Genomic DNA, 15,241 nt, shown 5'->3' on the forward strand with positions numbered 1-15,241 from the left:
AGGGGCTTTCCCTACACAAGCGGTGACCCCTATTTGAGAAACCCTGTCCTATGCCAAAGCAGCAAAGATGTAAAGGTAGGAAGCCTTTCTCTGTGGAGGAATAGGTTCTCGCTCTCCCATATACGGCTCTTGTAATGTCGTGTATTGCTGTGGGATCTATGGGGGAGCAGCACAAAGCTCATCTTTGGGAAGGGAACCAACCTCTCTGTTAAACCAAGTAAGGGGTTTTGTACTGCACAGTATGTACAATGTAATATATCTCATTCACATTCAAACGCTGCATTACTAGAGGTTGGCTGACGATTTGGTGTGTGAGAGAGAGAGAGAGAGAAAGAGAGAGAGAGAAAGAGAGAGAGAGGTCTTTTCCAATTCTAAAGTGTATGATTCCATGGTACACAATTGGTTTGTGGCTAGACAATCGTGAAATCACCAAGGAGTTGGTGTGAGGTGCACAGCAGGTTTCTGGAGGGACTAGGAAACGAGCAGTGACTCAGTAAAGACCCTTTTTGTAAGGGGGATCCTCACAGTGCGTATTCAGGAAACACAAACAAACTCATCTTTGGAAAGGGAACTAAACTGCTGATCAAACCCGGTAGGTACCTTCAGCCATGTTGGTCCACAAAGATTCCAGCCATGGGGAGTTGTTGGCAGGAATCTCTGGAGCTGGTGTAAACTGAGCTGAGCTCCAATGGAGTGAGTGGCCAGCTCCCCAGCTGATGGAAATCAGCCATAGCTCCACGGTCAATGGGGCCTGATCCTCAGTTGGTATAAACCAATCATAGCCCCATTGGAGTCAACGGGGTGGGAACCCAGCTGATGTGCATTGATGTCAGTGGTGTTACATCAGTGCACAAGTGCCAGTTCACATGAGCTCAAGAGCTTCTCCAAAATCATCAGGCTCCTACTTTGCCCCCAAACTTGTAAGCCTTGTTGAGGCTAGAGTAAGAGAGGGGAGTTTTTGCTTGGCTCTAAATCACTTTGCCATATACAGGAACAGCAAACAGGTTGATTTTTGGATCTGGCACTAAACTGATTGTCAGGCCAAGTAAGTGACAAGGGTGAGGGCAACAAAAGATGTTTTTTCTATGTAGAATTACTTGGCAGTCTTCTTCAGATGCCTCACTTTTTATTGATCTGTTGCTTTCATTTGTGGGACTAGATTCAGGAGGAGAAGCAGACAGTTCAAACCAGCCTAAGGGAATTGGGTGCTCCATACCCACTGAAATTCCATGTAGGTCAGACTGGATGTTCTAATGGTCCATTCTGGCCTTAAAAATCTATTAGTCTTCCTCAGTAGGCCTCCTTCTTCCATGTTCTCTATCCATCCAACCTTCTCGCCACAGTGTCTGTCTGTCTGTCCATCCACCCACATCTACAGATTTTCTCTAGTCCACTGGAGTCTCCCCTGTCTCTCTCTGTGTATTGTTGTGACTCCCAGTAACATAGTGCCTCAGCACCTGAGTTAGGATACTGCTACTGAAGGCGAGTTACGGAGACATCACTGTGCTTTCACCAATGCAGCGTTAATTTCTATCCCCAGGCCTAATCAATTCTGTCTTCTCCAGGGCAGCAATTTGGAAGCACATTGCTGGTCTGGAATCATTAGGCCAGAGTTTTGGAGAACAGCCCATGGCATCACTGTGACGAACTAGGAAAGTTCTTAATGTTTTCTCTGAGTACTGTGTTGGTGCCTCAGTGTCCCCATGGCAGTTCTTAAGTATCTGGCAGAGCAAAGGGCCAGTGCACCTAAATGCCTGACACTCTGTCTCCTAGCAACTGATGGCCTGGGCCCCTCCCCTGCAAAGGTGCCAGCTGAAGGTGTTGGAGACAAAGGGATCAGGTGACCTCCTGGCCCGGGAAAGGGGCTGAGGAGAGAGGAGGGCTGGGAGGGGTTGTTAGTCTGGAGCTGGCTGGGGTCAAGGGTGGAGGGCAGACCTGGGGGTCTGGGTCACTGCCCCCCAGAATGGACCCAGCCGAGGGGTCCGGTTCGCTGTATCTACAAGCTCTGTTTTAAACCCTGTTCCTGTCATCGAATAAACCTCTGTGTTACTGGCTGGCTGAGAGTCACATCTGACTGCAAAGTGGGGGTGCAGAACCCGGTGGCTTCCCCAGGACCCCGCTGGGGTGGACTCGCTGTGGGAAGCGCATGGAGGGGCAGAGGATGCTGAATGCTCCAAGGAGAGACCCAGGAGGTGAAGCCGTGTGAGCTTCTTGCCCTGAACAAGTCTGCTCCAAGGGAGAGCAGGCTCCCCAAAGTCCTGACTGGCTTGGTGGGGAGCAGTTCCAGAGCATCGCCCGGTGACTCCGTGACAATCACACACACCAATAAGTGCTGGTAACCTCAGGGCAAGTACCAAAATATCCTGATATATCAATGAGAGTCTCTCTTGGTCTTTTCACCGAGAGGGGATAGACGCTGGGATTTCTGAGTTTGCCTCTGGGATTCAGATACTCAAATGCTTATTTATTTTCATGGCGGTTGGGGGCATTTGAATGAGAATCGAGCATCTAAAATCTCATGTGACTGAAATGCTCATGAACATGTCTGTCTGTCTGGGTATGTGGGTCGAGAGAAACTCCAGGGCTGGAGCTAATGACACTTAGAGGATTGTCGGCCATGTGTCTGCGGGAAGTTTTTAAACCAAACAATTTTGATGAAAAATGTCGTCTTTTGTGGAAATCAAAGTGGCTCAAAAACAATGTTAATTTATGTGAAATTATATTTTCAAGAACATTAAAGGAAGCATTTTGGTAATCTTGTTACATCCCATTTAAACAGCATTTCAACTGAGTTTCATTTGGAAAGGACTATTGCTTTAAATTAAAAAAAAATGAAAAGTTTTTTGAAAGGCCAGAATCAGAATTAAACATCCTGACTGACCCCAAAATATTATTTTTTAAAAAAAATTGTGACATGGACAAATTTGAAATTTGTTTTCATTCTATTTCAGAATGGAAAGAAATTCAGATTCACGGGCTATTTCATGAAAGAAATCAACAGTCCCCACCCAGCGCTAATGTCAAACCTAAAGAGGCCATGAGGATGTCTGAGAGGCAGAGATTTTCAGAGGCGCCTGTTGTCAGAGGCTATTGGTGTGGTGCTCTGCTCTGTTCAATGTTGATATCAGTTGGCTACGTGCAAGCTCCCTCTGTGTGCTGTCCCAGCTCTGCACAGATAGCTGACCCAGTAGACCCCGAGAGAACCCCCAGTGACCACAGACTCTAGTAAGGTACGAAGGCACCTTGACCAGGTTTATTGTCGAAGAGAAACAGTCTCCAGCTCCCCGGCAAACGAAGTCCAAGGTGCTGCTAAGGTGCAGCTAGCCAGTACTGATGTACTCCCTGGCAATGGACTCAGCTCAGTCAGTGGTGGGACTTTTCACTGCCCCCTCGGCTGGACAAAGTCACTGCCCCAGGGATGCATTGTTATACACAGATACAAACAAGTTACACATCACTCCTGACGTATTGAGGTGCAGCCCCTGTACATAGCCAGGTACAACCCCTCTACGCAGTAAGGTGCCACCTCTCACCTTGTACATGTTGGTTTGAACTAAACAACTCTATCCATCATATTACCCTTTTGCCCCTGTAATTGGGATGAGTCAGCCTGTTCCTTGTTATCTGTGTGGACTGTACAAGTATGTGAATGTTCTTATATCTGGTGTTCAGTACCTTTTAGGTGTCTCTTTCTGCAGCATCAGCCCTTTCCTTGGCAGCTTCTGTGAGCAGGGCCTGCCTCTGGCTCACAGCTTCACTTTGCTTTATGTTAGCAAAGTCTTGACCATTACCTTAGTTCAGGCCTTAGGCCTCAAACCAGGCCTCTGATACCAAGGCTTATATCTCAAGGCCTCCTCTTACTATAGTGCCTAAAGGGAGCTGAGATGTCCAAATACCATCAAATCCCCAAATCCAAGAGGCTGAGTATTGAGGAGAAAACATCTGACTATAGACAATGCACATATTACCAGCCATCTTCATGGATCCTTGCTCAATGAGGGATGAAAGCTTGTCCCAACTTTCCCTCTCAATTTTTTTTTTATAGAAAATTGACTTCTTGATTAAAACAAAAGTTTCCATGAAAAATGTGTGGGCTCTCTGGAAATTTTTCTACTTTCCTCAGTAATGTTTTCCTCAAAAACATTGGCCAACAGTTTTGATTTTTGTTGAAAAAGTTACACTTTTTGTTTTGTTTTCATTGGCATTTTTCTGCAGGGAAACAAAACAAAACACTCTATTTTCTGACAAGCTCTGCTGGGAATTGAACCTACATATAAAAGGAGCTGTTTCCTTGGTTGGCACCAGTAGTAGACCATTATTCTCTTGTGTGGATTAAAGCAGGCCTGGAGTTTGCGCTAGTAGATGAATATTACAATGGGCTCTTCCATGAACAGATTCACAGATTTATCACAGGCCCAAGAGTCTGCCACTTCCCTCGATAGTTTGTTCCAGTTGTCACCGCTAAAAAGTTGTGGTTTATTTCCAGTTTAAATGTGGCTGGCTTTAACTTCCTACATTGGTTCTTGTTGTGACTTTCTCTAACAGATTCAGGAGCCCTTTGGTCCCTGGTATTTTCTTCCCAAGAGTCACCAGGTCATCTCTCAATCTCCTTTTTGATAAACTAAACAGGCTGAGTTCCCTAAATCCCTCATTTTCAGACATTTTTTCCAGCCCTTGATTTTTTGTTTTTTAAGACAGGCTTATTCCAGTGTGGGACATTCCCAGAATTCTCTCAACACCTGTTCTCACACAAATGAACCAGGATGTAAAATGTGATGAGACACTCAAATTAACCAACCGACACAGTGTGCAAAGAAATAACCGTGTTTTCTGACCTAGGAAAGGGATTTTTTAAAGTGGTGAGAAGTTATTTTAATGTTTAGCCACAAGCAGACACCCCAGGATAACAAAGAGAAATTAGATACAATTAACTCAGGCTTAAAGAGCTACTGGGGATGGTTGGGTCATGACACTAATTGAATCTATTTCCCTATGTTAAGTTCTCCTCACACCTTCTATGGGTCATCTTAATTATCACTTCAAAAGTTTTTTTTCTGCTGCTGCTGATAGCTCATCTCAATTGATTAGACTCTTCCTGTTGGTATGCATACTTCCACCTTTTCATGTTCTCTGTCTGTATAAATATCTCCTGTCTGTGTGTTCCATTCTGTGCATCCAAAGAAGAGAGCTGTAGCTCACGAAAGCTCATGCTGAAATAAATTTGTTAGTCTCTAAGGTGCCACAAGTACTCCTGTTCTTTGTGTGGATACAGACTAACACGGCTGCTACTTTGAAACCTGTCTTATTAATAAATTCCACAGTTTAGTTACATCGTGTGTCATGCGTAAATACCTGCTCACCTTTTCAATTTCTTTGACTGCCCCCAGTTCTTGTACGATGGCTTGGAATGACCTGGGTAAAGGGAGAAAATTCATGGGAAAACGTTTGCCTCTGGATCCGTAGCAGTAGCACTGCCCCCGCATGAAGCAGGAAGCCACCTGGGAAGTTGGATCTGGCGCTGAAGATACGAGTTGCAATGCAGGACAGAGGCTGATAAAATGTGAAAAGAGATAGTCCATTGTTTGCAGCACTGTTGTAGCCATGTGAGTCCCAGGATATTGGAGACATGAGGTGGGTGAGGTGATACCTATTACTGATCAACTGCTGCTGGCGAGAGAGACAAGCTTCCCAGCTACACCGGGCCTTGCTTCAGCTCAGCTCTGTGTAGCCTGACAGCTTTTCCCCAACAGAAGCTGGTGCACTCAAAGGTCTCCCTTCACGCACTGTCTCTCCAAAAAGATCCTGCATTTTAAAGCTTTGGTGGAACGTTGCTGCCATCCTCTGGGACGTGTGTCTCTGTTCAGTAGCTACATTATTTGTCACTTGTTTCGTTATCCAGTTTATTAAACCCTGGGTTGGTTTTGGTTGTTTTTATTCATTACTGGCAAAGTAAAAGAAACTAAAACCGTTGACTGCACTGCCCGGCACTGTTTGCCCTGCTCCTGGGCTGGCCTGGGGCAGTGCTGAGCACAAGGCTCCTCATTGGGGCCTGGGGCTCCTCACTGCTGCGACGATACAAATAGAGACTGTGTTGGTAGTGCCCAGCACCCAGCTCACTGCAGTGTCTGTATTGTGCCCTTCTGCATCATGCTTATAACTGTTCCCTGTGGACGGGAGTGGGTCTGTGTATGTAGCTCTGGCATTTCACTGGAGGAAGAGACACCTGCTCCTTGCCATCCCACTGGCTGTAAATTTAATCCAGTTCCCTTTTCTGAATGACCCCGAATGAGGTTTCTCTATGGGGGTGTGTCTGGCACAATAATACACTGCAGTGTCTTCAGCCCTCAGGCTGCTCACTTGCAGAAAGGCTGTGCTGAGGGGCTTGTCCACAGTCATGGTGACTTTCCCTTCAAAATTCTCCCTGTATAGGTGCTAATCCAGCCGATATCAAACAGCCCTTTCCCGGGAATGTGCTGAACCCAGCTGATTGCATAGCTAGTGAATGTGTAACCAGAGCCTTTACAGGACACCTTCACAGACTCCCCCGGCTTCTTCACCTCTGCACCAGGCTGGACCAGCTGGATTTGAGCCTTCACCCCTGTGGAGAAAGAAGCCGGGTGAGAATCCTTGTGGCTAGTTCTGGTTTCCCCCATGCGCCTTGTCCCAGTGAAATTCACCTACCTGGGACAGCTGCCAACAAGAGGAGAAAACTGACCCAACAGTTCATGGCTATTCTTCTCAGCACCCCTGCTGTAGCAGAACAGTGACTGCTGCAAAGGGCCAGTCACTGCTTTTTGACAGGGAAAAGGGGCTCCCTCCTCATTTGCATATAGAGGCTGCGCCACCCTCCAATGTATAAAACCAGCTACTCAGGAGGTGTAAGGCTGGGAACGTGCATGATAAACTCAGAGAGGTCCATGCACTCCGGGCCAGGGAGTGAGGTGTGCCCCAAATTTCTCTCTCCACTATTTGTATGGCCCCATCACTGTAGAATCTGATCACCTCACGATCTGTAATTCATTTATCCTCCCAGCACGTCTTTGAAATAGGAGGGGTTATGCTTATTGTATAGGTGGGGAAACTGAGGCACTGAGTGTCAGTGACCTGCTCAAGGTCACAGAAACTTGGTACCAGAGCAAGGAGTTGAAGCAACATCTCCCAAATTCCAGGTGAGTTATAACCACCGGACCATCCGTTCTCTCTGTTCTACAGAGATTTAGCAATGTGCTGCACTTCGGGCATGTCAGTAATCTTACTAATGAAATGAGACTGTTTGTATGAGTAGATTTAACTAGAAGCTTTGTCTACAGGGTGGAGTAATGTGCTCTGCAGGGGTCTCATTTCTGTTTGAAACAGTAAGAACATAAAAACAGCCACACTGGCTCAGACAAAGGTACATCTAGCCCAGTATCCTGTCTTCTGACAGTGGCCAGTGCCTGGTGTCCCAGAGAGAATGAACAGATCAGGGAATCATCAAGTGATCCATCCCCTGTTGCCCATTCCCAGCTTCTGGCAGATAGAGGCTACAGACACCACCCCTGCCCAACCTGGCTAATAGCCACTGAGGGACCTATCCTCCATGGACTTGTCTAGCTCTTTTTTGAACCTTGTTATAGACTTCAGAAAAGAACTAGATACGTTCATGGAGGATAGTACTACATTACAGTGCACTACAGAACATGTGTGCACATTACAGCCAATCAATGTGCAGTACATTGGTGTGCTTTAGAGATCAGGCCTCATGTGCTTAGATCTTTGTGTGGTTTAGGTTTCAGGATGGATTTTCAAAAGGTGCTTCTCTCAAATTCAAGGTAGTTTGTGGTTGAATTCCCCTAATTCCCTTTAAATCAGTGTTTCTCAAACAGGGGTCACCACTTGTGTAGGGAAAGCCCCTGGCGGCCAGGCCAGTGTGTTTACCTGCCCCTTCTGCAGGTCTGGCTGATCGCAGCTCCCACTGGCAGCAGATCCCTGCTCCAGGCCAGTGGGAGCTGCTGGAAGCGGGGTCAGTAAGTCCCTTGGCCCCTGCCGCTTCCAGCAGCTCCCATTGGCCCAGAGCAGTGATCCGCGGCCAGTGGGAGCCGCGATCAGCCGGACCGCGGATGGGGCAGATAAACACACTGGCCCGGCCACCATGGGCTTTCTCTACACAAACAGCCACCCTGGTTTGAGAACTCTGCCTTTGAAAGACCCAGTCTAATTCCCTGTGGCCTGGACTTCCTTGTGAACTACAGTCCCACCAGGTGTCTCCGCTGCTCTCATGTGCTGTAGAGAAAAGGGAATGATAAAGTACCAAGTCAAGTTACTTGAGGAGCAACAAAAGTTTTGGAGGGGGCAGATCAATAGTGCCCAGGGCCCTCAACCAAACCAGAGACCCCAGTGTGCGAGGTGCTGTGTGCACCCCTCAAACGAACCTACTATGAGGAGCTTAGGGAGCCTTGTCAAAGGCATGAATAGGGGATAAGCAGCCAATTGACATGGATTTTTTTTTCCAATGCAATTTGGGCCTTTGAAATTTTGCCCCTTAAAATTTAAGGTTAGGGTTTGCAAGGAAGTCTAAGGCAGCTAAATGCCCAAATCCCATAAGTAGACAGGGGGCCTAACTCCCTTTGGTACCTTTGAAAATCCTGGCCTAAAGAGACAAGACAGACAAATATCTTCCTTTTGAAGCAGTGATTTTAGCAATAGTTGGGATTTTCAAAGGTCAGAAAGGAGGTGCACTGCCAAATCCCACTGTGTTTGAGAGGAAATTAATAAGCAGCAGGTTTAATGCGAGAGAAGAGGAAGTACTTTTCCATGTAACACACAGCTAACCTGTGGAACTTCTTTCCATGGGATGGTATGACGGCCAAAATTAAACAGGGTTAAAAATGGATACATTCATGGATAAGTCCATCAATGGCTCTTAGCTGAGATGCTCAGGGATGCAATGACCCTAAATCTCTGACAACTTGAAGCTTGGAGCGGAAGACAGGGATGCAGCACTGCATAATTTCTATGTTACGTACACTCCCCTTGAAGCTCTGGTGTTGGCCCTGTCAGAGACAGGATACCGGACAAGGTGGACCATTGTCTGAACCAGAATTCAACTCTTATGGTCAATAGGATCTGGGTTTCTGATTCTATTTGGGTTTGTCTACACAGGAATAAATCCACTGCTAGCTTGGGTCAGCTGACTCAGGCTCTGGGACTGAAAAATTGCTGTGTAGATGCTGAGTCTCAGGCTGGGCGTGAGCTCTGGGACCCTGCGAGGATGGAGGGTCTCAGAGCTCAGGCTCCAGTCCCAGCCCCAACATCTACACAGCAATTTTTAGTCCTGTGGCCCCAGCCAGCTGACCCAGACCAGCCAGGGTTGTGCCCTGGTGCTTTTATCCCCCTGAAGACGGACCCTTGGTCTCCTTTGGAAATGCTAAGGAGAGTGCTTTGCTAAATCAGGGCCTTGATCTCAGTCCTTCAGATTCTGGAGCCCTGTTGACTTCCACTTGCAGGATCAGGGACTTGGTCAAAGGAAAGATGCAAGAGGTGAAGGACACAAAGAAAGCGGTAGGTCTGGGGAAGTAGGTAGAAGAGGTAAGAATAATATAAACATGCACACATGTCTGTCTGTCTGTCTGCTCCTTGTCTTACTGAAGCAGAATCCTTCCATGGAAAAAGGCCAAAATCTTTCCATCAAAACTTTAAGGGAATTGGGTTTTTGACTAGACAAAGATGTTTGCAGAAAGGGTCCACTTTCCTCAAAGATAAATAAACCTTTTCGTTGATGGAGAGTTGAATTTTTCTCCTGAAAATTTCAATAAAGGGAAAGTTTGAAATGTTCAGCAGGAGAGAAAAGCATTCTGGCATTAGCCCAGCAAATGATGTTTTATCCACTGCAGATGTCTTTGCATGTAGGACAGATGTCACCCTCAGCTGTGGTGATGTCTTTAGGGGATGCCAGGTAATGTAGACGCCGGCCGCCATCAGGCGGCCTGGAGATGAACTGGAATCTCCCACTAAGGAGTTTTTGAATGTACAAGGGTACGTTCTCCGTCACTGTGGCCACCCCATCTGGCACAGTAGTACACAGCTGTGTCCTCAGGCTTCAGCCCAGTCATTTGCAAGAACAGCAGGTTCTGGGTGTTGTCTCTGGAGATGATGAATCGTCCTTTAACCGAGTCTGTGTAGTATGTGGTGTCACCAGCCCCGTTAGTAACTGAAGAGACCCATTCCAGTCCTTTTCCTGGAGCCTTCCTTGCCCAGTGCATACCGTGGCTAGTGTACGTGTAGCCAGACACTTTGCAGGAGAGTTTTGCAGAGTCTCCTGGCTTTTTAACTTCTGCTCCAGACTGGATTAACTGGATTTGTGACCAGACACCTGCAAATAGACAAATATTAAAGATTGAGACTAGGATTCAGCAAAGCATCTAAGCACGTTCTTCAGTGCTCTGGAGGATCAAAGATTGAACTGAATGTTCCCTTTGGCTGTATTTGTTTCCTTCTTTTATCCCAGGTGCCTCTGAGGTTCTTACCTGAGAAAGCTGCCAGCAGGAAAAGAAAAATGAAACACATGGTATGTATTTGTGAATCAGAAATCTACTGGAACAGATGAAGATACACAGCCCAAAGTAGGGTACTTGGGGTGTGCCAGAGAAGGAGAAGTTCTCTGGCTCTTGAAAAGAGAAGTTGCTCTGCTTAATTTGCATGAGGCAGTTCAAAAAGCCTTTAAAGCCAGGCAGCAAACAAATGGATAGGACGGAGAGAGGGATGATGAGGTAACAATAGGAGTTAGGTTTCCAGGTTAAGATTTTCCAAATTGCCTTTCTTCCTAATATAAACCAGGCATCAAAATGCCTTGAGGTGGCTTTGAAAATCTCAGCCAGAATTAATACTAAAAAGGAGGGAGGACAAAAAACCCAACTGGTTTCAAGACCGAGCTTGATAAGCTTATGGGGGTTGGGGTATGATGAGATGGTCACATGCCACTGCAGGCACATCTGCAATTGCTGGTAGCTAATATCCCCAATGGCCAGTGATGGGACACAACACCGGGAGGGCTCTGAGTTACTACAGAGAATTCTTTCCCAGGTGTCTGGCTGCTGGGTCTTGCCCACATGCTCAGGGTCCAACTGACTGATATTTGGGGTTGGGAAGGAATTTACTGCTCCTCCCCCTGCCAGAGCCTTTCGCTGCCAGGTTAAGATACACAGGCAGTGAATGTGGATGCAGCCAATGTATTTCAGACTATGTATCTGGTTTGTCAAGATCATTCTGAATTCTAATCTTGTTTCTACAGTGCTTGCAACCCCTCCCAGATTGGTGTCATCTGCAAACTTTATAATGCACTCTCTCTGCCATTATCCAAGTCACTTATGGAGCTATTGAATAGAACCAGACCCAGGAGAGATCCCTGTGGGAACCCACTCGATATTCCCTCTCAGTTTGACTGCAAATCATTGATAACTACTGTCTGAGTACATTTTCTAACTAGTTGTGCACCTACCTTATGGTAGGTTCACCCAGACTATATTTCCCTAGTTGGTTTATGAGAAGGCGCCTGGGATGGCATCACATTTCTTACTGAAACTGAGATATACCACACCTACTGCTTCCACCTCTCCCTCACCCATCCACAAATCTTCTTACTCTGTCAAAGGAGGATATGAGGTGAGTTTGACACAATTTGTTCTTGACAAATCCATTTTAACTGCTACTTGTCACCTGATCTTCTAGATACTTGATAATTGATTATTTGCTCCATTCTTTCTGGGTACAGAAGTTAAGTTTAGTAGTTTATAATTCTTCGGTTTCCCTTATTCCTCTTTTTATTGAGAGGTACCACTTGCCCTCTTCCAGTCCTCTGGGTTCTTTCCTGTCCTCCTCCGAGTTCTCAGAGATAATGGTTAATGGCTAAGATCTCTTTGGCCAGTTCCCTAAGTATTCTATGGTATATTTCATCTAACTCTGCTGACTTGAGGACGTCTAACATGTCTAAGCAGAGGCGATGTGTGGGATCAATAGAAATACCCAAAACAGCTTGAGGGCTAGAGCTAAAACATGGCTTATGAAAAGAAGAGCTGCAAATTCATATCCTTAATGCCCTGCCAAAGTCCTTTACTATCTGTGCACCTGCATGGCTAGGGCACAAGAAAATGTCTGGGCAGCGAATGTCTAGACAACATGAGCTCTTTATCCAGCATCAACAACATATTTTGGCTGAATTGTCTCTTCAGTCTAGTGGCCTTTAAAGGTATTATGGTTTCCTGCATTTTATAGGGATATTTGGCAATATTGCGCATTGTGGGCCTAGTGCAAAGTTCACGAAAGGCAAGTGGAGGACTTCCATTGGTCTGAGTGGGGTTTGGAGCAGGGCTCACGTGAATGTTGACTGGTATTTATCAAAAGGGACTTAGGGAGTGGGGTATCCAGTTCCATTGACTTTACCCTTTAAAAATGCCAGATGTTCCCCCCGTCCCCAGGTGCCCAGTCACAGGCACAGCTGGTAGAGTTTGGAGGGGATGTGAAAAAACCTGGAGACTCTGTAAGTCTGTCCTCTAAGGCCTCTGGCTTCTTCATCAGTAACAACTGGCTGGATTGGATTTGTCATGCTCCTGGGAAGGGACTGCAGTGGTTCTCCAGTATAGATAGTGCAGGTACCCCATATTACCTCAATTCACCATCTCCAGAGACGCCTCCAATAACCTGGGGCATTTGCACATCAGTAGCCTGACAACTGAAGTCACCAGCCTGTATCACTATGCTAGAGATATGGGATTCCACAGTGATTCAGTCCAATGCAAATACCTTAATGAGATCCTCCACTGCAGAAAGTCACTAAAGGAAGTGAAATATTCTGACTTGTCTTCTGCTTCAGTCACAGAAAACAAAAAAGTCAGAGAATCCTAGAAAGGTAGGGCAGGATGAGCGACTTCAAGAGGTCATATAGCCGGGTGACCGAGGCATGATTAGATATGCCTAGACCACCCCTAGTGGAGGCTTTCCTCATCGGTTCTTAAAAATCTCCAGTGATGGGGATTTCATAACCTCCCTAGGTAACTGGTTCCAATGCTGATAGTTCAAAGTTTCTCAAACAGGGGTGGCCACTTGTGCAGGGAAAGCCCCTGGCAGGCCGGGCTGGTTTGTTTACCTACTCTGCCTGCAGGTCCGGCCAATCGCGGCTCCCGCTGTCCACGGACCACTGCTCCAGGCCAACAGGAGCTGCTGGACACGACGTGGGCCAAGGGACTTAGTGGCCGCCGATTCCAGCAGCCCCCAATGACCCGGAGCAGCAAACTGCGGTCAGTGGGAGCCGCGATCAGCCGGACTTGTGGATGGGGCAGGTAAACACACCGGCCCGGCCCGCCAGGGGCTTTCCCTACACAAGCAGTGACCCCTGTTTGAGACACCCTGGGATAGCTAGATATGCTTATCCTTAGAAAGTTTCTTTCCCCTGATATCTAACCTAAATCTCCCTTGTCGGATTTTTCATTTATTTATTTTCTAAAAGACATAGAATCATAGAGACGATAATTGCTAGTGATGGAGAATCCACCATGACCCTGGATAAGTTGTTCCAACGGTTCATTCACCTAAATATCAATTTAAAAACATCCCCTTATTTGCAGCTGGACATTGCCTAGCTTCAGGTTCCAGCGCTGGATCCTGTTGTACCTTTGTCTGCTGCAATGAAGGGCCCGTTATCCAATTTCTCTTCCCCATCTAGGTACTTGGAAGGTGATCAAGTCACCTGTTAATCTTCTCTTTGTGGAGATAAAACAGATTGAGCTCTCGGAGTTTCTCACTCTAAGGCAGGTTTGTCTAATGCTTTAATCGTTCTGGTGGCGCTTCTCTGAACTGTCTCCAATCTATCAACATCCTTCTTGACCTGCAGCCACTGGAAGTGGACACAGCATTCCAGCAGCTGCAGCACCAGTGCCAATAACAGAGGTAATATAACCTCCGAGTCCAAGGGGAGATTCCCTGTTTTAGGGAACTACGTGACTTCCTTTACAATTGTCCATGGAGTAGGCTATTTCAGGAGCTCTCTTGTGCATATCTCTGAGGCCATGACTTACACTAGGCTTTTCCAGCCCCATTGAGAATCCCAGCCAATATGGCTACACACGCGAGTAAAGGTCAGCATGGGTGTGAGCGTTTCCAGGACAGGGGCCTGAGTTTTGCTGTGACACAATAGGACATTTTAGGGGCTCTGCATGTTTGATGCCACAGTCAGCAATGACTTCCTCTTTCAGCGGGGTATATGAATGGCCATGAATGTGTTTTTTCTCACTGTGTCTTGCACAGTAATACACAGCAGTGTCTTCAGTTTTCAGGCTGTTCATCTGGAGATACGTTGTGCTGATGGAGGTGTCCACGCTGATGGTGGTTCGCCCTTTCAGAGCCTCAGGATAGAAAGTGTTGAAATTGTCAGTCCTAATCGTTGCTACCCACTCCAGACCTTTCCCCGGAGCCTGTCGGACCCAGCTTATGGAGTAGTCAGTAAATGTGTAACCGGATGCTTTGCAGGTGAGCTTCACGGATTCTCCAGGCTTTTTAATTTCTGCCCCAGACTGAATAAACTGGATTTGGGACCGGACACCTGTGGATAAACAGGAAAAATACTTAAGAATCTTTTGCCTTCTCCACCTTTCCCCTTGTAATTAAAAAAAAGCAACCCTCTGTAAAATATTGATAGCAACCCTGTCTTTCTCCCACCCTTTATCTACTTTGTCTGTTTAGATTTTAATCTTCTCAGGGCAAGACCAGTTTCTGTCTGTCTACACAGAGCCCAAGGAATGGGGCTTTGATGTCAGTCTGGGTCGCTGGGGACTACCATAACATTGCTTAGGAGAAATTCATAGATCTTTTTGGACATGCTCACCTGTTGGAGTTGCTAGCAGGAAGAGCAAGCAGAGCAGAGGGGCCATGGTTGCTGTTCTCAAACACCAGCTTCTGTGGAGCCAGAGAGAGCAAATGGCCTTCACAGGTGAGTTTTGTCACTGAGGTTTTAAACAGACGATGCCCCTTCTTTATTTGCATGTGGACAGTGCAGTGGACTTAAAAGTCACGCAGGCTGAAGAGCAAGGGCTGGCTTGGTGCATCAGTGCGGCTTGTCAGCCTGATTATTTCTGTTACGTGGTCCCACTGCTCTGCCGCCTCATCTCGTCTGTTCTTCTGCATGGTGCTCGGTCGTCCTTAGGCACAGAAGGCAACTCTTGAGATCTAGGGGAGTAAAAGGCTTTAGGCCCTCAACACCCATTGCCGTACA

The 15,241-nt window shown here is 46.7% G+C and overlaps 1 gene segment (V, D, J or C); it reads right to left on the reverse strand.

Annotated features, from left to right (window-relative positions):
* Positions 1-5,356: 5,356 nt before the first annotated feature.
* On the reverse strand, positions 5,357-14,932 carry LOC115642258. The segment is given in 6 exon segments: positions 5,357-5,412; positions 6,524-6,598; positions 6,682-6,690; positions 10,244-10,351; positions 14,264-14,572; positions 14,855-14,932. Coding segments are annotated over 6 exon segments (603 nt in total).
* Between the last annotated feature and the right edge of the window lie 309 nt (positions 14,933-15,241).

Source organism: Gopherus evgoodei, unplaced genomic scaffold (genome assembly GCF_007399415.2).
Source record: "Gopherus evgoodei ecotype Sinaloan lineage unplaced genomic scaffold, rGopEvg1_v1.p scaffold_39_arrow_ctg1, whole genome shotgun sequence".
Lineage (NCBI taxonomy): Eukaryota > Metazoa > Chordata > Testudines > Testudinidae > Gopherus > Gopherus evgoodei.